This window comes from Neophocaena asiaeorientalis, unplaced genomic scaffold (genome assembly GCF_003031525.2).
Source record: "Neophocaena asiaeorientalis asiaeorientalis breed wild unplaced genomic scaffold, Neophocaena_asiaeorientalis_V1.1 scaffold469, whole genome shotgun sequence".
Classification (NCBI taxonomy): Eukaryota; Metazoa; Chordata; class Mammalia; order Artiodactyla; family Phocoenidae; genus Neophocaena; species Neophocaena asiaeorientalis.
In genome coordinates, this window is record NW_020172691.1 from 2,086,406 (window position 1) to 2,101,410 (window position 15,005).

The following is a 15,005-nucleotide window of genomic DNA, read 5'->3' on the forward strand; positions in this document are numbered from 1 at the left end:
TCCTCGGTCCTTACAGTGGGCCAGGCGATGGCAGAAGTGGGAGGGGGCCCTCAACATCCTAAGATTAGAATCTTGGGTCACGATGGTGACACTGATTTGGAAGAAACCTCCAGATGTTTCCCCCTCCAGAAAATTGGGTATATTTCACAAGGTCTTAATGAAACATGTGTGTGGATCCACAGCTCTGAAGGTGCTGGGAAAGGTGAGAAGGGTGGGAAGGGCTCCATGAAAGGAGAGTTTGGGGGCTTCCCTGGTGGCACAGTGCTTGAGAGTCCGCCTGCCGATGCAGGGAACACGGGTTCGTGCCCCGGTCCGGGAAGATCCCACATGCCGCGCCGCGGAGCGGCTGGGCCCGTGAGCCATGGCCGCTGAGCCTATGCATCCCGAGCCTGTGCTCCGCAACGGGAGAGACCACAACAGTGAGAGGCCCGCGTACCACAAAAAATAATAATAATAAATAAATAAAAAATAGAAAAAAAACAAGAAAGGAGAGTGTTGTTGTTGTCACTGGGGCTTTAAGGATGAATAGGAGTTTGCCAGGAGGGAACTCCGGGACGAGTAAATGCACAAAGGCCTGGAGGCTGGATGAAGCCACCGTCCCGAGGACCTACTTACAGGTTTGCCCTAAGGCACCGCCCCCCAGGCTGTCTTGGGCACCAACTCCAGCACCTTCATTTCCGAAAAAGAGGTTTTATTTCCTTTGGTCCACAGTCGGTATTTCACATTATTTCTTGGTCCCAGGGCTCCTGGGCAGGGGCTGGTCCCCGGGAGGACCTCTGGGTGGGGGTCCCTGTGCAGTATTTGGTGGGGTATGGGGACAAGTATGGGGGCTTCTGGCTTTGGCTCAACCACTCAGAACTGCACTATCCTGCCTGGGCCTCAGTATCCCCACTGGGCCCCTGGCAGGGGACAGGGCCGGTGGTCTGAGGGTCCTAGGGAAATCCAGTACCTCACGAGGCCTAAAATATTTTGGGACTGTGGCCTGACCTTCTCCCAGTAGCCCCCTCCACCATCCCCCTACCGTTCCCCTGAAAAAAAAAAGTATTTTCATTTCACTAAAACGGCCTGAAACTTCTGTGGGTACAGAAACCACAAACTGATCGGCAGAGAAAAGAGAAGGGAAGAAGCAACCGGAAACCACTTGGGGTCGGTCCCCCTTCCTGCCCGGGTTTCGTCTTTCTCCCCTGCAACTTGGCCCAAAGCCTGTTGGGAAACATGCCTGGAGGTGCCCTGGCGGGGACCCCCACCCCACATGCATCTGGATATGGCCTTCACCCCTTCTCCCCAGACCTTCAGCTGGCAGCACTCAGACATGTAAGAAAAACAAGACAAAAACACAGAAAAACCCGAAAACCCAGATGGGGCAATGATGGGAGACAGCCCGCATGGGCGCCTCAGTAGCCTGCCTCCTCCTGGTAGTAGGGGGGGTACCCTGGGGCCTCCCCCGGGTCTGGGACATCTCCGGCAGCCGCTGGAGCCCCATCGGCCGCTGGGCCTTGCGGGCAGTACTTGGGGTCGTATATCTGCCGGCCCAGGCCAAATACCTGGCCGCTCTGATTGGCGCCCTGCGTGTAACCCATCTGCAAGGACATGGAAGAGTTGTCACATTTGTCTGTCCCCAGCTTGGTGTCGTAGATGTGCCGCCGGGTCCCTGGAGCCGTCATGCCCACCTGGAGAGAGAGAAGAGGCGTCAGGGAGGGAAGAAAAGGGGAAACAGAGGCCCCAGAGAACTTCCCCTAAATTCCCACACCTTTTCCCACCTCCCTGTCTTTGCACTCACAGTGCAAACTCCTACAGATCCTTCCAAGCCCTGCTCAGAACCCTCTCTTTTCTGACTCTGTGCTGAGTTGATCTGGTGTTTGGGTCCAGCTCTCTCTCCCTGCCAGCCAGGAAGCTCCCCAGGCTGGGGCTCAGGCCTGCCAGGACCTGAATGCTCCAAAGGCATCACACCGATACACCAACATAGCAGGAAAAGTGACAACAGCAGGGTCTAAAAATATCAGAGTTGGATGGGCCTCTGGGCAAAACTTTGAGGGAAACTGAGGCACAGAGGTGGTTAGTAACTTCCCCTGGGACACACAGCAGGCTGAGGCAGAGTCAGAGCAGGCACGGCCAGAGGGGTAGGAGGGAAACCCAGAGTGGGTTTCAGCGGGAGATGCTCTCAGCAACAGGGATGAGCCCTCAGGGTTTGGTAAGGTGGGTGGGGGCCCGGGGGGACTGGGGAGGCCCACCTGGCTGGCACACTTGTTTGTGCCCATCTGGAGGCTGATGGTCGAGTGGTCCATGGGGGGCAGGATATGGTTCTTGGGGTCATACAGATGCCTTCTGGTGCCATAGGCCGTCATGCCTGACTGGCTGGCACATTTGTTGGTGCCCATCTGCAGGGACACAGGTGGGAGAGGTCAGGCTGCCCCCACCAGGCCTCCAGACCCTGCCCCGAACTTGAGGGGCTACCAGGCTGGATAGGGCCTGGGTCGCATCACAAGCCCACCACCCACGCACCCTGGGGCTGGAGCAGCCGCGCACCCACCTGGAGCCCGATGACACACTGGCCCGCCTTCATGGTGGCATCATCAAAGTTCCGCTCCTGCTTTTCCGAGTATTTGACGCCGATGTCCACGCCACTCTGCATCCCCTTTGTCTTGGCCTGGGGGGAAAGAGGGGGTGGGAGTATCAGGGAGGGGCAGCTGGGTCCCCCCAGCCAGGCCCGGGGTGTGTGAGCCCAGGGGAGGCCCAGGTATCTGGCTGCAACCTGCCCCCCACACCAGCAGCCCAACACCTCGGGCTCAGCAGCCCTGTGGCCCCCAGCCTTCCCTCCCTAGGCAATGGCAGCCCCAGCCTTACAGCTGCACAGGCCAAGAATTTTAGGGGGCGTCATCACCTCCTATCTCTCTCACCTTCCATCACCTCCTTCTACCCAGCCCCAGCCACTCGGCCAGGCCACGGCCATCGTCTCTCCCCTGGACGCCTGTCCCCCACTCCTCCCTGGTCTCCCCACCTCACTACCCACGTGGCAATCACAGGGGGCTTCTGAAAGCACCGTTCAGAACACAATTCCCTGACATGAAAACCTCCTCCTGAAACATTGTTCCAGCCCGTCTTGGTCTCTGTTTCAGACACTAGACATCGGCCTAACGGTTTCTTCTCCTTCAAGGCACTTCTCACGATTTATAATTTGTAAAACAATGATTTGAAGAGCAAACCCTAATGGGAACTCTGGGTGTTAAGGAGATGTCCACGGAGGTTCACTGACTATGTAAAGTAGGGGGGGCTGTGCATGAGTGGGGACAGGGGGTAGACGGGAAGTCTCTGTACCTTCCACTCTGTTTTGTTGTGAACCTAAAAATGCTCTAACATAAAATTTTTTGTAAATAAAGAAAATGGAGATTTGTTCGTTGTCTGCCCATAAAGGGGTTGACTGTGTCTGCCTTGGTCACCCTTGTATCCAAAGTGCCCGGCGCCTCGTGGATGCTCAGAAATCTTTGTGAAGGAATGAATGAACAGCATCTGAAAATCCCCGCCCGGCTCGCTGTGTTACTTTGAGCAGATTGCTGCCCCTCTCTGGGCCTCACCTTCCCGGCCAGGGCAAGAAGAGACACCTGCACCTGTGTTAGATTCCCACTCTCAAACAGGTCGTTGGCCTCGAACAGGTCCACAGGGTTCATGCCATAGCTGACCATGGCCTTGATGAAGTTGGAGAGGTTTTCTAGCTGGGAGGAAGCAGGAAAAGGATAGTGAGGGGCCTCGGTCTTACCCCCCCATCAGATGGGGTCCCCCAGCCCCATCCTCATTCCACCCCCCTGTCCCTCACCTGGTGCCAGTTCTGCATGGAGCGGTTGATCTTAGGGACTGAGCCTGGCTGCAGCTTATTCATGAGTCTGGTGGGGGGACATATGGGATGGTGGGGAAAAGGGAACCTCCATTAGTGTAGCAGAACTTCAGAGACCCAAGAGACTAATTCCTGCCTTCCTGGCCAACCTCAGTGCCTCTCTCTGGGCCTCAGTTTCCCCTCTTGCAATCCAGTCTTCACCCACCAAAGATGCAAAGATGCCAAAGAGTGACAGTAACCAGCACTGGGAGTATAGTCCAGAACCACCGAGTTTGGGGAGTGAATCTGGGAATTTCCGTTAACATTTTTAAGGTGCAAACCATGGAATGTTTGAACCACGGCTGAATAGGGTGCAGCAAAGGAGGTCTTCCAGAAATGTTATAGGCTCTCCCGAGAGGATGCTCCCCATTAGAGATCCTAGACAAAGTAGTAACACAAGAAAAAGGAAGAAGAGCAAGAAAGACCAGAGACCCATCAGGAAAAGCAAGCAGGCGTCACACAGCACGTGGAGCGTGACCACATTGTGCAGAACAGTCAGGGTGATGAGCATATGCGGATACACGCACTCACGTGCATAAGATGATCCCATCCTTCAGACCCTTCTGGAAGTCGGGGCCGATGGAGAGGCCAGTGAGTCCCTCGATCCAGCTTCGGAGCTCTGCCTCCTTCTGAGGGTCATATTTGGATAGGAGCTGGAGGGGCAGAGGGCACAGTGTTGGCGTGAGCACATACCCAGCGGGAGCCCAGTGAAGCTCTTAATGCGGCAGGGCCCAGGGCTCCAGGGTAAGAAAAGACCGAGGGGCCTAGAGGTCCCCACGCCACCCAAGCAGACCCTTCCCCATCAGCACAGATAAACCACCCCAAATCTCTCACTGACAATCGTCGGGGCTAATCTACTTTCACTGGTGTCAAACCCCACAGGGCAGCCAACACGGCCCCGGAAGGATCTGCCCCCACGTCCGCCACCTCCCTGGTCTCCCAGCACTAGAGACACTGGCCTTTCCCTGTTGTTTTTAAATTGTGTTGAGAAACACACAAGAGGTACCATTTTAAAGCTCATAAATCAGTGGCATTTAGTACATTCACCAGGTTGTGCAACCATCCCCTCTGTCTGGTTCCAGAATATTCCGTCATCTCAAAAGGAAGCCCGTCCCTATAAGCTGCCCACCTCCCACTCCTCCCTGCCCTCAGTCCCTGACAACCACGAATCCACTCTCTGTGTCTGTGGATCAGCCTGTTCTGGACGTTTCACATAAATGGAATCACACCCTGTGTGTCCTTCTGTGTCTGGCTTCTCTCACCGAGCACCATGGTCTCAGGGTCCATCCACGCTGTAGCGAGTGTCAGGCTTTCACCCATTTTCATGGCTGAGTGATGTTACCGTGTGTGGAGGGACACGTGTTTAACCATTAACCTGCTGATGGGTATTTGGGCTGTTTCCACCTTTTGGCTCTTGTGAATCAAGCTGCTATAGACATCCATTTACAAGTTTTATTTGAACACTTGTTTTCAATTATTTTGGGTATATACCAGGGAGTAGAATTGATGGGTCACAAGATAATCCTGAGGTTAACTTACTAAGGAACCACCAAACCTTTCTCTGCCCCTTGAACTGGCCACAGGGCCAGTTACTGCCTCAGGGCCTTTGCACATGCTGTCACTTTGGACTCAGATGTTTGCACAGCTGGGTCCCTCCCTTCACTCCAGCTGTAGCTTGGAGAGGACCTCCCTGACTACCTGGCTATGACAGCCCTCCTCATCCCCTCCACCCCCAGCCCTACTTTATTTTCTTTCTAGCTTTTCTCCACCTTCTGCCATATGATCTATCTCCTAGCTTACGTTCCATCCTCACTACAAGCCGCGCCATCCAGCTCAGGCTGTCTCTGGATAAAGATGCTCATGGTCCTGCATCAGCGCTCACTGCTGTCCACAGACACAACACTCCCTGCTCCCCACGACAGCATCTCACAACACCCAGGGAGACCCAGGATGGTGTGGTGTGCGGGCAGCCCCAGGGCGGCTCCCTGGAGGGGTGGTAAGAAGCTAAGGACCTGGCTGCCCAGCTGGGTGGGCTTCGACCCCAGACCCCTGCCCACCCTTACTCACGCCATCCCTGCCCGTCTCTTTTCCTCTCCTCTACACACCTCGAGGGCACAGGGACCCAGAGCTGCCTTTGCAGCCCCAAGTCCTCCTCCCAGCTCTGCCCCCAGCTCCCCATGACCATGGAAAGTTTTCACCCTGTGCCTCCATTTCCCCATTTATGTTTGAATTGTTTTCATAAGGCTTTCCAAACTTGGGCGCTGCTTCCTGCCTATAAAGCCCCAGATGCAGGACCAGGGCTGAGCCACCCAGAGCACAGGGGACACAAAGGCGGGAGGTTGGCCTGCTAACCCCATCTGCCCGGTCTCTGGCTCCCGCGGGTCTCTAGTTCCCACGGGTCTCCTCTGGTTCCCGCAGGCCAGGGAGCAGCAGGGCTGGAGGAAGCAGAGGGTGTCATTATGAGAGCCGAGCTTGAAGCAGGCAGGCTGGTCTGGACGCCTGGCCCGCCTGCCCAGCTGGGCCCCGTCCCCGACGGTTCGCAGGGCCCAGCCCCGCCCGCAGTGGCTGCCCAGCCAGCCTTCAGCACATTCCTCCCCACCGCAAACTGCCAGGAATGCAGCCGCTGCCTCCCTGCTAAATCGGGACCAGCTGTTCCCAGTGGTCTAGGCCCCCCAGCCGGCCGGGGATCTCAGAGGGATACACTGGACCTCAGCCTGCCTCCGGGCCATGGTGGGGTGGGGGACTGAGGCCTGGGGGGCTGGGCAGAGAGGGCCCCGGGTCTCCCTCCTCCTCTCAAGCAGCTGGTAAAGTGGATGGGGCGTGGCTGAGAAGCCACAGGAACCTGGTTTCCAATTCGGGGGTGGCCCACCCATTCTCCAGACCTGCAAACTGAGGGCTGGTCACAGGGAGCCTTCTGACCTCATCCCCGACAGGGCAGCTGTCAATCTGGCTCCACGGACTCCATTGCAGGAAGCGGCCCCCACCCCGCTGGGGTGCTGTACTCTCACCCACTTCCTGCTGCCTCAGGGGAGATGCCTGGACTGCCAGGAGGACCGGTGGCCATGGGGCAGTGGCTGCGGCAGGTCTGGGTTCGAGTCCTGACTGACTCTGCCTCTGGCCAGCTGTGTGCTTCTGGGCAGTCTGAGCAATGTCTCTGAACCCCGTGTGCAAACCAGGGGTCTTAGACCATCCTGGTGCTGGGTGGGGCCCGTAAACACCCCCCTCCTCACCATGGCATTATTGCCGGAGTGGGGAATTGTGTGTTTAAGGGGGAACCATGGGGAGCTTGCCCAGGGACCAGGCTCGGTCCCTCGACTTCCCAAACGGGCTGGAAGGAGGCTCCTTGGGGCTCACAGAGGTGATGCGGAAACTCTCCCTCGTGTCTGCAGGCCCTGGAGTGCCGACCGGGCAGGGGCCTGGGAGCTGGCAGGGCTGTGTCCCCGGCGTGCCCAGGCAGGCTCCCGGCGGGGCGGCTGCCGCTGTGGGACCACACTCCCAGGTGGCGGTGTGTGCGTGTCGGGTGGACAGGGATGACACACTCCCCTTCCGGCTGGATGACCCTTGCGGGTCAGGCTTAGGACCTCCCTCAGGGCTGGGATCATCCTCTGCTCCTCTCTCCCTAGGTGCGCTGACCCTGCTGTGTGGCCTTGCAGACGTGCCTGCCCCTCTCTCTGAGCCAGAACCACAACTGCTTTCTTTAAAAGTGTGTCCCCAGGTCCCAGCCCGCATTTGCAAGTTACAAAACCCACATCTTAGGGTCACATTCAGGGGATCCCACGGGTCCTGCGGACGCCTTAGCTATCCCTTTAAAGTTTGTCAGACGGGGACAAAGAGAATGTGGAAAGGAACAGCAGGGGGTGCGGGGTGGAAGGCGGGCCCCCTCAACTCCACCTTCCCCCTGGGTGCCCCGCCTCCCAGGTGTAAGAGGTCGGGGAATTCCTGGGGGGGGCAACGGACTTCTCACAAACACTCGGCCCGCCCCCTTCCCCTCCCCTCCCCTAAGCTTAAGTGGCCCCAAAAGCAGAAGTGGGGGAGGGGGATGAGAAGGGGGCCGCTGGGGTTCCCTCGGGCCTTCTCAGGCCTTGAAGCTCTGGAGGGGCCCAGGGCTGGCGGGTTGAGAGCGGTGGACGGGGGGCTTCAGGCGGGGGAGGGCTGGAGGCGCAGGGCTGGGGAAGGGGTTAGACCCAACCGCTCCCAGATGTTGGGGGCTGCCAGAGCACAGACCTCACTGCTTCCGCCGAGTTGGGGGAGCTTCGGGGGCACCCCCCAGAGGTTAGGAAGGAGGGCCGCCCCCGACGCTGGGGATCCGGCGGGGCGCCCGCCCTGCAGCAGCGGAGGGTGCGACGGGCTGGGCTGGCGGGGCGGGGGTGCGCCCCTCACTCACCCGGTTCTTGACCTCGGCCGAGAGCCCGTACGAGGGCCCCTTGTTGAACTGCGTGGAGCTCATGGCTGGCGGGCGCGGCGCCGCGGGAAGGGACGGGAAAGGACGGGACGGGACGGACGGACGGCCGGGCTGGCAGGCGAGCCGGCGGGGGACGCGGACCCGGCGCCCCGCCCCCGCCGCTGATTGGCGCCCGGCGCACATGTCCTTATAAGGCCGCTCGGCGCCGGATTCCTGCGGCTGCGGGCTTCCTGAGCCCCTCAACCGCCCGACCCCCGCCCCGGCGCAGCACCCCGTCACCAGAAGCCCGGAGGGCCCCGCCCTCTCTGAACCCACGGGAGACTGAGGCAGGGAGGGCCCGGGGCCCCGCACCGCCGAGACCCGGCACCCCTGCCCTCTCCCTGCTGGGAGCCCCAAGGCGGCTCTCTCACCCTTTCTGGGTCTCAGTTTACTCTTTTGCACGATGATGGCAGGGGAGAATGGTTGGGTGGAACCCTAATTCCCTTGGGACACTAATGAGGAACCCCCTCTCTGCCACTTAGAGGCGCCTCCCAGTCTAGGTCCCCTTCTGGGAACTCTCGTAGCTGGGTGGTTAGCAAGGGAACTAGGGCAGGCTCTTCAGAGGCGGGGCCATTGGTGCTGGGGCTTTGGTGGATGAGTCGGAGTTCGCCAGTCCAAAAGGGATTAGTAGCGTTCCTGGCAGAACATGCAAAGACCTGGAGGGACCGTCAGTGGTTGAAAGCGTGTAGAGATCAATCTGATAGGTTGGGGAAGTAGGGGATGTGAAGGGGCCTTCAATTCTGGGCTGAGGGATGGTGGGGAATAGGGAAGGGGGTGAAACAACAGAGAGTTGAAGTCAGGAGATGCCTTGGGGGTAGGGCTGAGGCTGCCAAGGGAACCAGGCCAGGCACACACTTGGCACTCAACAGGAGCTGCCTGCTTGTACAGATAAATCAATAAATTAATAATAGAATAAATTCATTTCTTCAGTAACTCACTCATTCATTCACACACCTATTCATTCATTCATTGAAAGCTCCCTGATGGGGCCTCTGGGCCAGCCCCTTGTTAGGCGATACTGGCTCCCAGGAGACCTTGGCTCTGGCCCTGTCCATCCCTGGGAAGACAAACCCAGGCATAGGCACCCCTGCTCCACGCAAGCAGGTACAGGACAGAAGGAGGGACCTGCGGTGGAGCAAATAGGGGAGGGAGTGGGTGCTCCACTGGAGGGGTGAAGGAAAGAGGCATGTAAGAGGGGATGTGGGATGTGGGGTTTTGAAGCATAAGTAGGAGTTTGACACATTTGACAAGTGGCTGGTTGGGCTCTGTGAGGGCTTAGAGATGACTCACCCTGTCCTTCCCTGGGAGCACTCCTCCCTGGCACCCCACTCCCCGGATATCTACTGACTTTCCCTGACTGTACGTCTCCCATTCCATCTATCTGAAGGCTTTCTTCAGGGTTCAAGTCCTAGCCAGGTGGTCTTGGGTGAGTCCCTTCCCTGCTGGGTGTGTTTCTTCACGTGTGAAATGGGAACCAGTGGTCAACAATGAGACAGTGCGGTGGAGTGTGGAAATGGGTGGTTCATCAGTGTCTAGGTGGGGAGTTGTGGGGGCAGAGGGCGGTTTGAGTGGACCCCTTGCAGGTCCTGCTGGGGCACGGGGGTGGGCAGGACCCAGGGTACTGTGGGGAAGGAGGCTCGAGCCAGTCCCCTGAGTACCTACTCCAGCCTGGGGTGGTCAGTGGCTGCCGGCAACACGCCCATGGTCCTCCTGTCATGCCCCGACCCCTGGTGCTTGTCCAGGGGGGCCACCAGTGACTCTCTAGGGACACCATCCAGAGCTGGGGGCCTCTGGACAGGGAAGTTGCACGTGACACCCGCTGATACTCCCTGAGGCAGGCATACTCCAGTGCAGGGGCCGGCCATGTCTGGGGCGCCGGGTGGCTGTGGGGCCTCTGCAGGGCTGGACAGGAGCTAAACCACAGAACACTGAGCCTGGATGATTCCAAACTTTAGAACCACCTGCCTGCCTTCCCTCTGATGAACTGGACAAGCCCCCCGATGCCGCCAGGCCTCAGTCTCTCGCCTGAGAAATGGGCTTACCTCCTAGGCATTGACATTCACCAGGTGCCCAGAAAAATGCCTGGGACATTGTAGGTACCACATAAGTGCTGGGTGACGCAAATCTTGGCATTTAGACCAGTGGTGACCAATGGGACCGAGATGGCACCGAGAATGCCCTCCTGGGCCCTGTCCGCCGGCTGCGTGGCTCCTGAGTCCTGGAGGTGTGGCTGGCAAGGCCAAGGAAGGGAAACCTTCACTTTCCTTGATTTTAACTGATTCCAATTTAAAAGTGCAAACCAACACCAGATCCAGTTTTTGAAAAATGTCTGAGTATACATGAAACCACTTGGGTGTGCACGCGTTTTCCTTTTCAGCGTCAGTTTTACGCAGTCCGGCTACATATGAGTGTCTCCGAGGAAACGTCAGTGTCGGGAAACAGGCCAGATTTCAGACACGGGACAGAAACAGGTGTGAAATACCTCATACATCATTTTTCATATCGATTACCTGTTGCAATGATCATATTTCCCAGATATCAAGTGAAGTGAAATATATGACCAAAACTATTCTCTTTTAGTTCTTTAACATGAGCCAACATTTAAAATTCTGTGTATGGTTTGTCTTATTTTTCTACTGCCTAACGCTGTTCTGGACTGTGGGTCAAATTCAGATGCTATTTTTTTTTTTTTCCGGTATAGCCCACGAGCTAAGAATGGTGTTTACATTTTTAAGAGGTTTTTAAAGAATCGAAAGAAGAATACTATTCCATGACACATGGAAATCATATAATATCCAAATTTCCATGTTTGGACAGAGTTTTATTGGCGCCCAGCTGTTTGTGTACAGACTGCTTGTGGCTGAGTAGTCCCTGGGCTGCAAAGCTGAAAATATTAACTTTTTGGCCTTTTACAGAAAAAAGCTTAAAAAAGAAAAAAAGAAAGAAAAAAGCTTATTGACCCATGGTCTAGATTCTCAGCCTCCTGGAACTCAAGAAATTCAGATCAGACATCCCAGATTTTGAAACCCTGGGGTTCCAAAAGCTTGTAATATCATTATTTGAGAAACTCCCCCAGGACCTAAAACTTACAGAATTATGTGGTTCTGTATAATCCTATGACCTCAGCGGCCCCCACCTAGGCCTGGGTTCCAATCCCCAGTCAGCTGAGGTAAGGGCATGTTGACTCAACCCATGTCAAAATCTTAGGAATTTTGGCTTAGCCTCAGAACGTGGCAGGGAGGTCTGGGGCCTCTGCAGCTGTCCTCTGCCCTTGACCAGCCACCCTCGTCCCGCCCCCGCGCCCCCCGCACTCACCTCTTTGTCCTGGACTGATCCCGGGGAGACTGCGGTGGGGGTAGGGGAGGTGTGGAATGATGCAGGCTCACTGGGGGCGGATGCAGGTATTCTGGAGCAGGATCTCCTCCGTGATGCCAGAGGGACGTGGGCCAGGGGCTGGAGGACCTGGAGTTGCAGGAAACCCCAGAGCCTCAGCCTCCGGTGCTGGGCTATGGGGGTGGGGCCTGGCGGTCTGGGTGGCTGGGCACAGGGGCTGCAGGTGTGGTGAGGGGCTTGGGCCCCTTCCCTGTAGTGTCAGGGTTCTGAGTGAGACCCCGGAGGGTCCTATGGCCCCAACGATGCAGCGAAAACAAAATAACAGTAACAACAGGGACTTCCCTGGTGGTCCAGTGGGTAAGATTTCGTGCAATGCAGGGGGCCCGGGTTCCATCCCTGGTCGGGGAACTGGAGCCCGCATGCATGCCGCAACTAAGAGTTCACGTGCCTCAACTAAAGATCCTGCATGCCACAACTAAGAGCCGGCGCAGCCAAAATTTAAAAAAAAAGTAACAATAAAATCTCAAGCCTGTTAGGTCAGGAACCTCCCTTGCTCCCAATTCTCCATGGCTGCCCACTGCCCCCTCAACAAAGGTGTCCTCCAGGCCCCACGCTCTCCCTTGCTCACTCTGCTCCAGACACGGGGGCTTCTCCTCACTCTGCCGCTAATGATCAGCACCAGGCCTGCCTCAGGGCCTTTGTCCTGGCTGCGCCCTCCGCCTGACACTCTTTCCACCTGGCCTGTTCACTGTCCACCTTCCAGAACCTTCTCAGTGAGCCCCAGCCCAGGCTCCAGGTCCCAATGCCACCCACACATCCCAGACAGGTACCACACGATGACCACAGCATCCTCCGAAATCCAGCCCATCTTCTAAATTCCCGACTGTGCCCAGAAGGGCGGGCCTGGGGTCTGGTCCTTCCTTGTGTCTTTGGCTTAGATTTGGAACTCTCTCCGCCCCCACCTCCCGCTATACTCCTTTTCTGTGACCATGACTTTCACTTGCTCTCCAGGGCCGCATGTTTCCCCTATGTGGGAGTGAGCACTAGACGGTGCTGCCCAACACAGCAGCTGCTTGCCACACGGGCCCATTTCCACACAGATTACACCAATAAAAGTAAAGTTTACGGGTTTCCCTGGTGGCGCAGTGGTTAAGAATCTGCCCGCCAGTGTAGGAGACATGGGTTTGAGCTCTGGTCTGGGAAGATCCCACATGCTGCGGAGCGACTAAGCCCGTGTGCCACAACTAGTGAACCTGCGTGCCACAACTACTGAAGCCTGCACGCCTAGAGCCTATGCTCCGCAACAAGAGAAGCCACGGCAATGAGAAGCCCACGCGAGGGAGAGTAGCCCCTGCTCTCCACAACTAGAGAAAGCCTGCGCACAGCAACAAAGACCCAACGTAGCCAAAAATAAATAAATAAAATGAATAAATTCATTTAAAAAAAAAGAATTTGCATCGATTGAATGCCTACCGTATGCCAGGCCCTGTGCAGAGCACTCCCTGTGAAACAGGAAGAGAATGATTTTAGCCTCCTGGTTGTGGTAGACACGTCCACCTCCAGGGAGTGGGGCTCCAGGATTATGAAAGCCGGCAGGTAGGTCTGGAAGGTTCTCTCAGGCTCCAGGTCATAGCTGAAAAGTCTCCTCCCTCCCTGACCACCCAGTGCAATTCAGAATAGGAACCCCCCCCAGGAACCAACACCCCCCACCCCAATGCTCTGGTCTTTCTCAGAGGCCCTGACTGTGCCCTTCAGTGGGATTGTCACCATCGGGAACCAGACCAGATATCCAGTTGGCGGTCTGCCTGTCTCCTATTGGTCCCTGAGCTCTGCTAGGGCAGGAACCGGTACTGCATTGGCCGCCGCTGTGTCCCTAACACCCAGTGCAGGCCCTGGGGCACGAACGTGTCCTTCCCCAGGTTCAGGCATCCTCTCCCAGGCCCCTCGCCTCCGGCTCCACCTGCCCTTCCACACTTCCTGCCGCAGCCCACCCCGCCTTGCTTTGGAGCAGGAGGTGGAAGAACCTGGCATACCGTAGGTACTCAATGAATGTTAGGTCCTATTACTACCACGGCTGCTGGGAGGCGCCGAGACGTTTCAAAGATGAGTGAGCGTGTACGTGGTCCAGACGAGGGACCCCAGGCCTGGGACACCGCGGGCGGGCACCCGGTGGCAGCCAAGAGGAAGGCAGGGCCAGGTACGGACCTTTCGTGACCCCACTTTAGCTGGAGGAGGCCTGTCCACTCCGTCATCCCCGAATGGCCGGGACAGGGGCCTGGCGGCCAGGGAGCAGGAGAGAGATGGGGGGGTGACCCACCTGAGCGGCCCGGTTCTCAGAAGGAAGAGCTAAAGTCGCTAGGGCAGGGGTCCCCAACCCCTGGGCCGCGGACCGGTAGCAGTCCGCGGCCTGTTAGGAACCGGGCCGCACATAAAGAGGTGAGCAGCGGGCCAGCGAGCGAAGCTTCATCTGCCACCCCCCTTCGCTCGCATTACCGCCTGAACAATCCTACCCCCGCTCCGTGGAAAAATTATTTTCCACCTGCCGGAAAGGTCGGGGAATCGCAGCTGGGAGGTGGAAGAACAAAGAAAACCACCTTGTTTAATCTGTTTTTCGTGTAGCCAGGCATAAGCTTATGTAAATGCCCCAGCCGGCCCCAAGGGCAGAGAAAGAAGGAAGTTCTATCGCTTTTTACCTCTTGATGGAGAACAGGAATACAACTGTAGCCTCTAAGAACACTCAATATCTGCTTGCCTGCGCGGGGAACGGAGGTTCCCACACAACATAAACTTTTCTCCTCTTCTCGCGAGATTATTTAAAGGCCGGAAATTAAATCACTTTTCAGCTAGAACATTCTAATGTAATCTTATCTTCGGCATAGTTTTCCAGAGCGCCAAGTAAAAAACATCTCCAGCAGTCGTATTTCCTGTCAGTTTACTTTAACACCTCTAAATTCCTCAGAGATTGACTAATTTTACCGCCCGCCTTGCAGCCGCGGAGGCTTGTGGGGGCGATAGGCAAAACACCCGGACCAGACGCAGCCCCGCCCCTCGCCGTTCCCTACCCGGGAGCCAGGCCACAGGGCGGGGCCGCCATGGGCCGCCCGACCGCATCCCAGCGTTCCCCGCGGCCGCAGGGAGGCCGCTCTTGCCGGCGCGGTTACTCGCTGGCGTCAGCTGGGGCGCGGAGGCGGAAGATGGCGGCGGCGCCCGGGCGGCCGTGAGGAGCGAGGCGGTGGCGAGGACGGCCGATGGCGGCGGGGAGGCGTCCTCGGGGACCTGCGGGCCGTTAAGGCGCGACGGTGGGCATGTCGGAGCTCGCGGCGCCCGGGGCCCCGGGGCCCGGGCCCAACGGCGGCGGCGGCG

The 15,005-nt window shown here is 57.5% G+C and overlaps 2 protein-coding genes across 2 annotated transcripts in view; one reads left to right on the forward strand and one right to left on the reverse strand.

The window, feature by feature from the left end:
* Positions 1–670: 670 nt before the first annotated feature.
* CNN2 (calponin 2) lies at positions 671–8,412 on the reverse strand. Its single transcript, XM_024740080.1, has 7 exons — positions 8,253–8,412; positions 4,400–4,521; positions 3,812–3,878; positions 3,573–3,710; positions 2,531–2,647; positions 2,232–2,378; positions 671–1,670 (listed from the first exon to the last, which is right to left on the reverse strand). Exons 1-7 carry the CDS (start codon positions 8,313–8,315, stop codon positions 1,395–1,397), a joined length of 930 nt encoding a protein of 309 aa, XP_024595848.1. The 5' UTR covers positions 8,316–8,412; the 3' UTR covers positions 671–1,394.
* Positions 8,413–14,800: 6,388 nt separating this feature from the next.
* The window catches only part of TMEM259 (transmembrane protein 259), a 7,456-nt gene continuing 7,251 nt past the window's right edge, over positions 14,801–15,005 (forward strand). Inside the window, 1 exon segment of the mRNA XM_024740004.1 lies at positions 14,801–15,002. Coding sequence (XP_024595772.1) covers positions 14,948–15,002 — 55 coding nt within the window. The 5' untranslated portion in view covers positions 14,801–14,947.